This window comes from Erythrolamprus reginae, chromosome 3 (genome assembly GCF_031021105.1).
Source record: "Erythrolamprus reginae isolate rEryReg1 chromosome 3, rEryReg1.hap1, whole genome shotgun sequence".
In the NCBI taxonomy this organism is placed as follows: domain Eukaryota; kingdom Metazoa; phylum Chordata; class Lepidosauria; order Squamata; family Dipsadidae; genus Erythrolamprus; species Erythrolamprus reginae.
Window position 1 is genome coordinate 66,256,485 of NC_091952.1, and position 12,210 is coordinate 66,268,694.

General features: G+C 36.2%; 1 protein-coding gene across 2 annotated transcripts in view; it reads left to right on the forward strand.

The window, feature by feature from the left end:
• The window catches only part of MAGI3 (membrane associated guanylate kinase, WW and PDZ domain containing 3), a 104,661-nt gene that overhangs the window by 59,389 nt on the left and 33,062 nt on the right, over positions 1–12,210 (forward strand). For both annotated transcript variants that reach the window (XM_070745644.1, XM_070745645.1), the window contains exons 11-14: positions 835–872; positions 2,669–2,825; positions 5,319–5,410; positions 7,087–7,279. In XM_070745644.1, the coding sequence (XP_070601745.1) occupies positions 835–872; positions 2,669–2,825; positions 5,319–5,410; positions 7,087–7,279 (480 nt within the window). The remainder of the gene's footprint in view (positions 1–834; positions 873–2,668; positions 2,826–5,318; positions 5,411–7,086; positions 7,280–12,210) is intronic.

Below are 12,210 nucleotides of genomic sequence, written 5' to 3' on the forward strand. Positions count from 1 at the left end.
TTAGCTTGGTTCTGAGATTGGTGGACAATTCATAAATACTTACTCAATTGGGGTTTTTTAAATAATAAACTAATTAGCGCATATTTTTATGATTGCAATTTTTTTTTAAAAAAACCTCAGAACATATTATATGTGAATCAGTGTACAGGAGCAGATAACATGATAATTTATTTTATATTTATTCACTAAAACCTTTTCAAGGCACATAATCTATCATTGAAATTCCCTTTTCAGATTGTGGCATTGAAAATAACAAGATAAATTTTTAAATACTGGTTTGACTTAGTCATTATGTTTACATTAGTTCCCTTCCATTTATTGTGAGATGTGTGAAGAATATGTGGGAAAAAGAATTGTGCATTTATAATATTCAGTAAGAAACAAAGGTTCTTCTCATTGCTTGAAAGGACTATTATTGTTGCTTACCAGTTGAAAAACTTTGGATGTAATATTTGCAGTAAATATATTTTTGGTTCTTGTTTCCAAGAAACTTGAATTCTTGATAAGCTGCCAAGTGAATATGTTGATAGCTAGCCAAGGCTATCAGATTATAAAGCTCTAACTCTTTTGTTATGATATTCAGGATAGCTTTGTGTAGTGCTATGGATGTGAAGAAAAAAAGGTTATTCCGTGTATATCTGCATACAGATGTAGCAACTATTGGCATAATCATGGGTAAAAAGCCACTGTTTTAAACATATGGTGACTTTTATTGAAAACCCACATGTGCCCCAAAGATGTGCTATTCCTTCTGAATGCAAATCACTGCATAGCCTTAAAACATAGAATATGAATATTCTGATTGATTATATTAATATTTATTTTTTGTTTTAGGACCATCCTCACCTACAAAAACTCCCAGTATTGATAATGTGAGTATTAATAAAAGTTTTTGCAACTTGTTTATTCTATCTGTGGGAAAAAAATTGTATAAGATTTTATTAAATCACTTTATTAGGACTTTCTTGACATCCTTTTCTAAACATATATTGTTTTAATCGGTATGGCAATTATGAGATCTGGGACTGAGCTGATGCAGTCACCAGTGACAGCAGAATCCACCCAAAAGTCAGGAGAAGAAGGTGGGGGAAAGGGAAAAAGCATTCTTTACTTTTAGTTTAAGATCATTGTTAATGCATATATGTGGGCCTATCTGTAAAATGAATATAATTTTTTTTTGCACTTCTGGCCTATGCAGGGGTTATCCAAGGCCTTTAAAAATATTCAAACATCCCTCCAGGCTGAAAAGGCTGTTAAAATGTGGTCTAGGACATTGGTCTAGGAAAAGTACACTAAAAATATCCTTTTAATATGAGGGCTATTCAGGTCTCGTTCTGTATAGTCAAAGCTGGCAATTTTTTCAGCTATATCCTTTTACCGCCTTACTCTCTAGTTATAACCTATAGCAATAGTCATCAGAACTGGCCAACTTAGGGGCCAGAATACTGTCTACCCTGTCTTATGCTCTTGCTCCCAGGTAGATCTCTAAAATGGACATTGTCAGTGCTTTTCACTGACTTAAATTCTTGATTAAATAATTGACACCCAATTCTGACACATTGCAACCTCCCTTCATATACTTGTTTGCATACAATTTCCATTACATTGCATCAAATACCTGAAATAGAGGAAAGTTATATAAAATACCAAAATGAGGGGATGAAAGTATTTTAATAAGTCATCCTAAACCTTGTTCATAGTATAGATATCTCTCCCTCTTCTTCTGCATAATTAAGAATTCCATACATTGGTATATCCTGTTTATTTATTTATTTATTTATTACTTAGATTTGTATGCCGCCCCTCTCCGAAGACTCGGGGCGGCTCACAACACGTGGAAACAAATCATAAATAATCTGACAATTTAAAATATTTAAAGATTTAAGAAAGACCCCATATACTAACAGACATACACACAAGCATACCATATATAAATTAAACATGCCCAGGGGGAGATGTTTCAGTTCCCCCATGCCTGACGGCAAAGGTGGGTTTTAAGGAGTTTACGGAAGGCAGGAAGAGTAGGGGCAGTTCTAATCTCCGGGGGGAGTTGGTTCCAGAGGGCCGGTGCCGCCACAGAGAAGGCTCTTCCCCTGGGGCCCACCAACCGACATTGTTTCGTTGACGGGACCCGGAGAAGGCCCACTCTGTGGGACCTAATCAGTCGCTGGGATTCGTGCGGCAGGAGGCAGTCTCGGAGATATTCTGGTCCAATGCCATGAAGGGCTTTAAAGGTCATAACCAACACTTTGAATTGTGACCGGAAACTGATTGGCAGCCAATGCAGACTGCATACTGTTATCTGATTACAGTAGATATATACTATATGGTAAGCATTTATCTGTGTATAATTACATTTTTCAGAAACAAATCTGTTGGGAGTTTATGACATGCGAGATTAAGATATCTTCTCAGAAATATATTTAACTATATCCTGCCACAATGTTGCTATTGTTAGATAGGATGAGTTAATTATTCATATTTAAAATTTCAATGAAGACTATCATAAAATGAAAGATGCAATACTAGAACATTTCAGGAGAAATTCAAGATGGACAAATTCAAGAGATGTTCCAATCTCATTAAAAAGGCAATAAAGGGGTTTTGTTTTTTGAAGAATTGCTCATATGTTTTGCAACCTATTTTATATAAATCTTATTTATTTCAGAAAATAAATAAGCAGGAAAATTCAGGAAGTTTAGAGACCATTGGTGAGCCAATTCCACATCAAATGCCTTTTCCACCTACTTCTGTGAAGTCATCTTCTCCAAAGCTTGATCCATCTGAGGTTTATTTGAAATCTAAAATATTATTTGAAGATAAACGTGAGTACATAAACTTGAGTTACTTGCTAGTCCAGGGTTTTGTTTTGTTTTTCTTTTTTAAAGAAAATACTTTGATTTCTGCATTGTCAATTTAATCCCTAAAAAAGGTGGTTTTAATTTTACTAATCTACAGCATTCATATTTCCCAGCTGTAAATTAGCATTCAGTCAGAGTAAATTGCTTTAAACTTCTGAAATTTATTGTGATAAAAGTGATTGCTTTGAAACCATCTCCAATGTATTGTCTATAAAGGTCAAATTGTAGATGTATTCAGGAGATAAAATGATTCAGCTGACGATAAAACATTTTCAGTGAAGATAGTCTAAATTCTATTCGGCTTAGAATTTATTTATTCAATCGTTCATGTTTAATCCTTCCCTACCCTGAAATCATTTTTTCTTAGGATGTGACCCTTCCAAGAATGGAGACAATTCGCTTTCTTTAGTCTTTTAAGTCCTTGTCCCCACATCTTTGGTAGGGCATAATAGTAGTATAAGTAGTCCTCGCTTATCATCAGACTTCTTCAGCAACTTATTTGACATTCCTATGGTCCTGAAAAAGAACCTTAAAACTAATGCATTTGCAATATTTGCATTATCCCTCAATGGTGTAATTACAGTCATTACAGTAGCCTGATATTGCCTAATTATCCCAGTGTCAGGTGAGCATTCCAAAGGCTGAGAGAGTGGGGAAAAGGCTAATACAGTCATGGCCACATGATTTTGTGCTTAATAATCACTTTGCTTAAGGACAAAGCTGCTGGTTCCAGTAGTAGATGCTAAATGGAAACTACTTATACTGTACTACCTAGAAACATAAAATAATAAATTCTATTTTTAGGGTCCATTCTATTTTTAGGGTTGGTGATGTCAGATTAATAAGTACCAGTTGTGGTTCTTTTTGTTGAGAATCTATTGTAATTGGAATAAATATAATGACCTTTCACCTTTTGTTCCTAGCACCAGAATCAGAAGTGCCTTGTTGCCTTTGCTATCTTCTTTTTATACATTTCCTATTTGGTGTTCTCTCATCCCTTCAGTGTTGCATTGTCATCATAAAGCTATGTTGCCTTTGTATAGCTGTGCTATCCTTCTGAAAATTTTCTTCATAAAGCTACACTGTCTTCAGAAAGCTGTCTTGTCTTTGGAAAGCATCTCAAAGACAATATAGCTTTCTGAAGGCAGCATTTCAAAGGTTTAGAGTCACATGTAGAAAACATTTGGAAAAGAAGCTAGGTCCAAAAAGCCAGCAAAGTTGATTTTGCTTTACCTAAGGTAGCTGTGTGCAAAAGGTCAGTGTGGTGACCTGGGAGAGAAAGCAGGTAGGTGATTAAATGCTTGCTGGAGGTTTCCTGGAGGCTGCCGCTTGGCACCAAAGTGCTGCAGTGAGCTAAGGAGCCATGTTGAAGGAACCCGGAGAAGTTGGAACACAGAGGTAGCATAGCAGTCACAGATCCATAAAGAGAACAGCAGTGAGATACTTCTGTTTTGGCCACAGCATCTAGGCACAAAAGGTGAAAGGTTGGTGTGGAGAAGTGGAGGAGGAAGCATCAGGGCAAATGAATACTTGTTGACACTTGCTGGGGTGGCATGGAACAGGTATGGCTTCCCTGGAAGTGGCAAGCAGTACTAGAGCCACATGGAGCATGTTCTAGGGGTGTTTGCCTCCCTGCAAGGCAGAATACATGGTAACCAAAGGGCAGAGATGAGGGGGAAATAGGTAGGTGAGGGAAGTTACAGAAAGACGCCTTACTGAGGCTCTGGGCTAGGAGAGAATAAGTCTGGAAGGACTTGGATTGGATTGGTACTTATTGGTCTTTAATTAATAAAAAAGGAGCAAAACACAAAATTAATATTAATGAAGATATACACATTGCCAAAGAGAAGAAAGAAAAGATCATGTAAAAAACTTTAACAGGTGAAAGAAGTACAACAAAATACATAGTGAAAGAAATACAATAAAAATGTAATATGAATACTCACTGAATGACCCACTATTCTTGATTAATGGCCACAGTAGAGAGTCCTGGGATTGCCATCTAAATCAGTGTGGTCACATAACATTTCATTTCATGACTGCATAGACTTACGAAGGTCCAGTTGTGATTGTAAATCAAGGATTACTTGTACAAATATTATATTAGATTTTGTTTGATCTTTATATGGATCTAACAAATTATGTGTTGGTAGTTTGAAACTTCTATAACTGAATTACCAGAAAGACCAAAAAAGAGCTTGTTCATTTTAAAAATCCTACATGTTCAAGCAGGCAGAATTTGTCAAACGTTTTTGCTTTGCAGGTGGAGTGTTAATCGTTCTAACTGATGATTTAATTTTGCAGGTGTGTTAACCATGGTATTTACAATATCCTTAGAAAGTAATTTGCTTCTAAGTGAATAACATATTTAGTTTTAATGTTTGTGTATGCTGATTTTAAATGGCCAAACATAGTTCTCCCTTGTTAACACTTTTCTTTCCCATCTATTTTTACTAGCTCCAAACACAAAGGATTTAGATGTTTTCCTTCGAAAGCAAGAATCTGGGTTCGGTTTTCGAGTTCTTGGAGGAGATGGTCCAGATCAATCAGTAAGTCAAATATTTGTTACTTTATGTTTGAATTGATTGGTTATGGACCAACAAGTCAGTATATCTTAGAACTATCATATATATCATATATCAATATCTTCTCCAAAAAAGACTCTCCACACCTGACTCTTCAGATGATACTTTAAATAATGTTCCGTGTTTCTATTATGATTTTGTCTCTGCAGTTTAATAATTTTCTTTTTTTCTGCATGGGAGCTTCAGCAGCTATATATCCTGAAGGCTTTAATCTCCAGTTGCATCATAAATACTATTTATACTCCAAAATATCATCTCTTTTTCTCAATAGCATGTTGAATGACATCCAGTTTTCTTCAGCATTATATTGTCAGCCTCTTTATCTTGTCTATCTGTGTGATATTCTTTATAAATTACAAGAATGCTTTTAAGTTGCCTTCTCCCACACAGTATGTAATAATGACTGAGATTGTCAGTAAAGCGATAATGTGCCTTTAATATCTACCAATATTTCTGTTGCCCAATATATGCTTTAACTGGGCAGCTGAGATGCCTTCTGGGGATACTTACTCATGGTGTACACTCTTGGCATTTGGTCAATCTTCTCGGAAACAATGATGAGGTACTATAGCAAGATTTAAACTACCAATTTGTATTACTAGTAGCATTTCAATTGCAACTTGATCGTACAGTTAGTCTTCGAGTTACAATAGCTATAAGACTGGAATTGTCACCACTAAGCAATATGATGATAAAGCATGATGACCACATCATCTAGTGATGGCAATCTAGGCAGCTCCATTTGCTATTATAACTCCCAAGATGTGCAGGTTGTTAAACAGAAACCACTAGGAGTCCCAGGTAAGGAATGCTATATCTACCTTCAGTTTAGGTTACAACTTATCACAAGTACAGTGATCCCCCGCTCGTTGCGAGGGTTCCGTTCCAGGACCCCCCGCAACGAGCGGGTTTTCGCGAAGTAGCGCTGCGGAAGTAAAAACACCATCTGCGCATGTGCAGATGGTGTTTTTAACTTCCGCAGCGCTAGCGAGGAGCCGAAGATTGGGGGCGGGGCGGCTGTTTTAAAATGTCGCCGCCGGCATGGGGGGCTTCCTAGTAGCCCCCCAAACCCGGGTTGGGGGTCCGGGGGGTGCTGGCAAGCCCCCCATGCCGGTGGTGACGTTTTAAAACAGCCGCGCCGCCCCCAATCTTCGGCTCCTCGCTAGCGGGCAGGCAGGCGGCTCCTCGCTAGCGGGCAGGCAGGCGAGAGCTAGCGCCAGCGAACGGCTTGTCCGCGCTCGCTCTCGCCGCTTTGGAGCTGAGTCCTGAAGCGAATTCGCTTCAGGACTCAGCTCCAAAGCGGCGAGAATGAACGGTGTGGGTGGGCGAAGGGCGGGCGGCAGCGAGGAGTTTGCGTGGGCGGTGGGGAAACTCCTTGCTGATGCCCGCTGCTCGCCCTCCTGCCAGCAAGAGGGGGAAGACCCAGGGAAGCCGCCCAGCCCATAGAAAAAAGGGCATGCATGCGCAGATGGTGTTTTGACTTCTGGGTTGAAAAATCGCGAATTACCCTGTTCGCAATGGTCGGGGACGCAATAACCGGGGGATCACTGTATATGTGGGATTCTGATTAACTTAGACATAGGTCAGACCTGTTTTCTTTATTTTGTGTTAGAGTCTATAATTATCCCATATTGCTCTAGATCTACATTGGAGCAATCATCCCACTGGGAGCAGCAGAGAAAGATGGTAGACTCCGTGCTGCAGATGAGCTTGTATGCATTGATGGAATCCCAGTGAAAGGGAAAGCACATAAGCAAGTTCTGGATTTAATGACAAGTGCTGCGCGAAATGGACAGGTGCTACTGACTGTTCGCAGGAAAATCTACTTTGGTGGTATGTGCCATGTCTTATTAATTAAGACTATACTAAGACAAATGTGTAGTTCCATATTCCTGTCTGTGTGTTTTATTTATATATACAGTATAAGGCAGATAAGGCAGAGCCCCAGGTTCAAATCCCAGTAAGGGTGTGGCTACCTGATGAAGGCAAATAAGCCCAAAATAGATCTATAGTAGTCTCCCTTCCTTTTCATTATCATCAAAAATTTGTTACACACACACATTCATCCATCCATCCATCCATCCATCAAATTTCTATGATGACAATATCTCTTATAAGATAATTGAAATTATAGAATCATTACTTTTGTCTTTTCCTATTATAAACAGCATTAAATGGGTTGAATGAAAACAAAAATGAGACACGATTTTACAAAATAACAATATACATGGGGGGGGGGGTCAGGATAGGGGCACCAGGGTGGGGATTCATTGTAATAAAAAAACATCTTTCCGGTAGGCTCTGTTTTGTTGGAAGGGGAAATGCATTTAAATTATGTAAATGGGTGATATAGGGTTATTATCGCTGAATGTAAATGGTCTCTCATCACAGAAAAAACGTTATAGAATCATGAAGCTGGCAAAGGACAGTAAGGCAGATGTTTTATTTTTATCAGAAACTCATAAGGGAAGGGAAAAAACAGACAGATTAGTCACAAATACTGAGTGGCAGAAAGTTTATGAGTCGAGAGGAACGAATAAGGCAAAAGGAGTCGCCATCTTGTTTCACCGAAGAGTGCATTTTCAGTTAAGTAATATTAAAAGGGACAAAGATGGCAGAATGCTATTTATTAAGGGGAAAATAAGAAACAAGTTAGTAACCTTAGCAGTAATTTATGCTCCCAACGTAAATGCAAAACAATTTATAATAAATGTAAAACGGAAATTAGATGATTTTGCGGAAGGTATAGTGATTTTAGCAGGCGATTTTAATCTGGAATTAACAGCAGGGAAGGGGGAAAAGAAAAAGTTACACCTAAATAAAATTAATATGTTGGATCTTCATGAGAATATAGTTAATAGAGACACTTTCTATTCTGCAAGACATAATAAATTTAGCTGTATAGACTATATGCTAATTAATAAAACATATAAGGTAAAGTTTAAGAAAGCGGAAGTGAAAACTATTTGGCTATCACACCATGCTCCTCTCCTGGCTGTGATAGAGATAGAGGTTTGTAGGAAACAAAGAATTTGGAGGTATAACCCCATCGTCTCAGCAAATGAGGAGAGTAGAATTAAATTACAAAGGGAACTTAATGGATTCTTTTGTATTAATGCAACAGGTGAGATTAAACAAACAATAGTTTGGGATACACATAAAGCAGTAATGAGGGGTAATTGCATTAGTACTGAAGCTTTTATTAGGAAATCCTGGGATGCTAAGAGGAATAACTTATTAAAAGAAATAGATTTAATCCAAGAAACTTTAAAAATTACAAGAAATAGAGAATGGAATTTATTATTATCATTTAAGAAAAAGAAATTACAATTACTTGATGAAGAAAGATGGAATAAAATGAAGATGATTATGAAACATAGAATTAGGGGTTGGAGTAACAAATCAATGAAGCAAATGGTACACTATTTGAAAAAAGAAAAGAGAAATCTCACATCTCTGCTTTAAAAGATAAGGATGGTGTAATAAAACGTAGTAATGTAGAAATGGAAAAAATAATGAGAGATTTTTATGGGGAATTATATAAAAAAGAGTATGTTATTTCGCAAACCTCAGAGGTTAAAAAGAAATTAAAGGAAGAGGATAGTCAAATGTTAAATGCAAAAATCACAAATGAGGAGATATCTAGAGTTATTAAGGGATTGAAACCCGCCAAAGCACCAGGTCCAGATGGTTTTACTGCTGAATATTATAAAGTGTATATGAATAAATTATTACCGCATATGGAAAAACTGTTTAATAATGTAATGGAGACTTTTGAAACTCCACAGACGTGGAAAATGTCAGAAATTATAACGGTCCCAAAACCAGATCGTGATTTAATTGACCCGAGTTCTTATCGCCCCACCAGCCTATTAAATCAGGATTATAAGATATTTATGAAAATATTGGCAAATAGGGTGGAGAATATATTACCAAAAATAATTGGAGAAGATCAATATGGATTTGTAAAAGGAAGGAAAATTTATGAACCAATAAGAAATGTGGTCAATGTTTTACACCATGCTACCAGTACCAAAAGAAAATTAAGTATCTTAAAATTAGATGTCTATAAGGCTTTTGACAAAGTTAACCATGACTACCTATTTCAATTATGTAAAGACTTAAATATGGGAGACATATTTTGTAGAGTTATAGAAACAATATATAAGGATAATGTGGCTCAAATCAGAGTAAATGGCAATAGAACAGAAATGGTTAAAATTCAGAATGGAACTAAGCAGGGTTGCCCACTATCCCCAATGTTATTTGCATTAGCAATTGAGACCTTAGCAAACAAAATTAGAAATGATAAGGAATGGAGAGGCTATCAAATAGGGGAACTTGAATTGAAATTAAACTTATTTGCAGATGATGCTATAGTGATGTCTGAAACCCCAATTGAAATGATGAAAAGAATAATGATACTGCTTCAGGAATTTAAAGATCAATCTGGACTTAAGGTTAATATAGATAAATCAGAGATAATATGTTTAAATACTGGCCCCAAAGAGCAAATCGAGATTCAGAAAATTTCAGGATTGAAATTAGGTTGTAAAAAAATGAAATATTTGGGAATTTGGTTGTTCAAAAATCCAATAAAAATAGTCACGGCCAATTATAACCTAATATGGAAAAAAATCCAGAAGCAGATTAAAAATTGGAAGGGTAAAAAGTTAGGAACAATGGCTAAGATTAGAGCCCTTAAGATGATGATAATACCAAAAATGATGTATTTGTTTCAGGTTCTACCGGGTAGTTTTCCTGAGGCAAAATTAAGAGAATGGGATAATAGACTAAACTCTTGGATTGAAGGAGATAAAAAACCCAGAATAAGGAAGCACTGGCAGTTTGCACAAGAGAAAGAGGGAGGTTGGGGCAGCCCATGTCTATTATTATATAGAAATGCTTTTCAAATGGAAAGGTTAATGGAGCTACAGTTATGGGGGGGAAAGAAATGGGTAGAATTAGAAAAAGAAATTAATAATATAAATAACAAAGAACTATTGTTTAAAAATTGGAGTAGAATCGAAACCAGTACCTTAAGTGATCCTTTTAAAGCATGTTTAGAAATATGGCTTAAATGGCAGAGGAAAAGTGGAATAAAGGTATCCAGGCTATCAACGTTATATGTATTGAATATAGGGGATGATGTTAATCTAAGTAGAATTATTAAAGTATTAAATAGTAAAGGGATAACGAGAATTGAACAATTATATGAGAAAAATGGAAGAGTTAGTAGAACCAGATTGGAATGGTGGATTGGTAAACAGAAATGGTTGCAGATTAATGCAATATGTACATATTTAAACAAAAGTGAGAATAAAGAAGCCTTCTTATGGGAAGAAAATAGTTTAGAAAAAATATTAAGTGAAAAGATAAATGAAAGTAAAGCACAAGCTGGTAATATATATAGAATGCTATTGCAGATGGAAGAAGAAGTAACAAAAAGTTTAACAAGATGTTGGCAGGACGATTTACAAATAGATGAAAGAGAAATGAAAGAAATAATAGAAAATATATACAAGATTAAAAATACGAGAGTTAGAGAGATGAGAAGAAAAATTTTACGTAAATGGTATGATACACCAGTACAAATTGCACACTTCCAGGGGAAAGAGAAGGGTAAATGTTGGCATGGGTGCCAGAAAAAAGGAATTTTTATGCATATGATCTGGGAGTGTGCAGAAATTCAGAAATTCTGGAATGTAGTGCAGAATGAAATTAATAAAATGTTAAACATTAACTGGATTATTACAAAAGAAATAGCAATTTTAATTAAATATAGGGAACTAGGACAATTTAAGGAAATTAAAACCGCAGCATTGGAAAGTGCTCAAGCGGTGATGGTATTAGGTTGGAAAGATTCTACAAAATGGACAGTACAAAATTGGTACTGGTATATGGTGGACCACATACATTTTGAAATTATGGAAATAAGATTAAATAATTTTGATGAGAATAAAATGGAGAAGCTGATGATGCGATGGAACAAGGTAAAAGACTATATGTTAAGTAGAATCTGTGATGTAAATATGAAAAATAAATTACAATCACTCTTTCAGTAATATTTGTTCAAGATAGAGCCAAGGATTAGTAGATAGATAAATAAGCAAAAAAAATTTTTTTTGAATCCCTTTGTAGGGGTGGTGGGGGTGACGGGGGGGGTGTGTTGTTAGGTGACGGGCACATGCACTGTGCACTGTTATATGTTTGTTTTATGTAAACCTATAAAATCAATAAAATATTTTTTTTAAAAAAAATAACAATATACATGGCAACACCAAAGCAGCTTTCAAAAGAGATGTTTTATGACTCGTGGCATAAAATACGTGCATTGTTACTTTAAAATTAATCAGTGTTGATTTGTAGGATTGGGACCATAAACCTGTTCTGTGGAGGGTTCCTCCTCCCACCAAAACAGTTTTGCCCATAATACTTTTACATTTCAATCTGTATCTAGAGCAAAATGGCGCCATTTTGTTGTTCTACAGCCAGTCCAAATATATATATATATATCAACCCAGGCACAAACTACCCTAAACCCGCTGTTTTCTTCATTCAGATTTGATTTTAAATATCAATTCTGCTTTCTCCATCTTTTAATAATCTTAATAATCTTTTTATAAGCTGCCCTGAACTGTTATAATAGAAGAGAACCATACGTAACTATGCTTCAGTAATTACTGCACATCACTTTCACTTGGTTCATGGTTGATATAACTGGCCTGTGGTTTACTGGGCTGACTTGCTACAGTCTAGTAAAC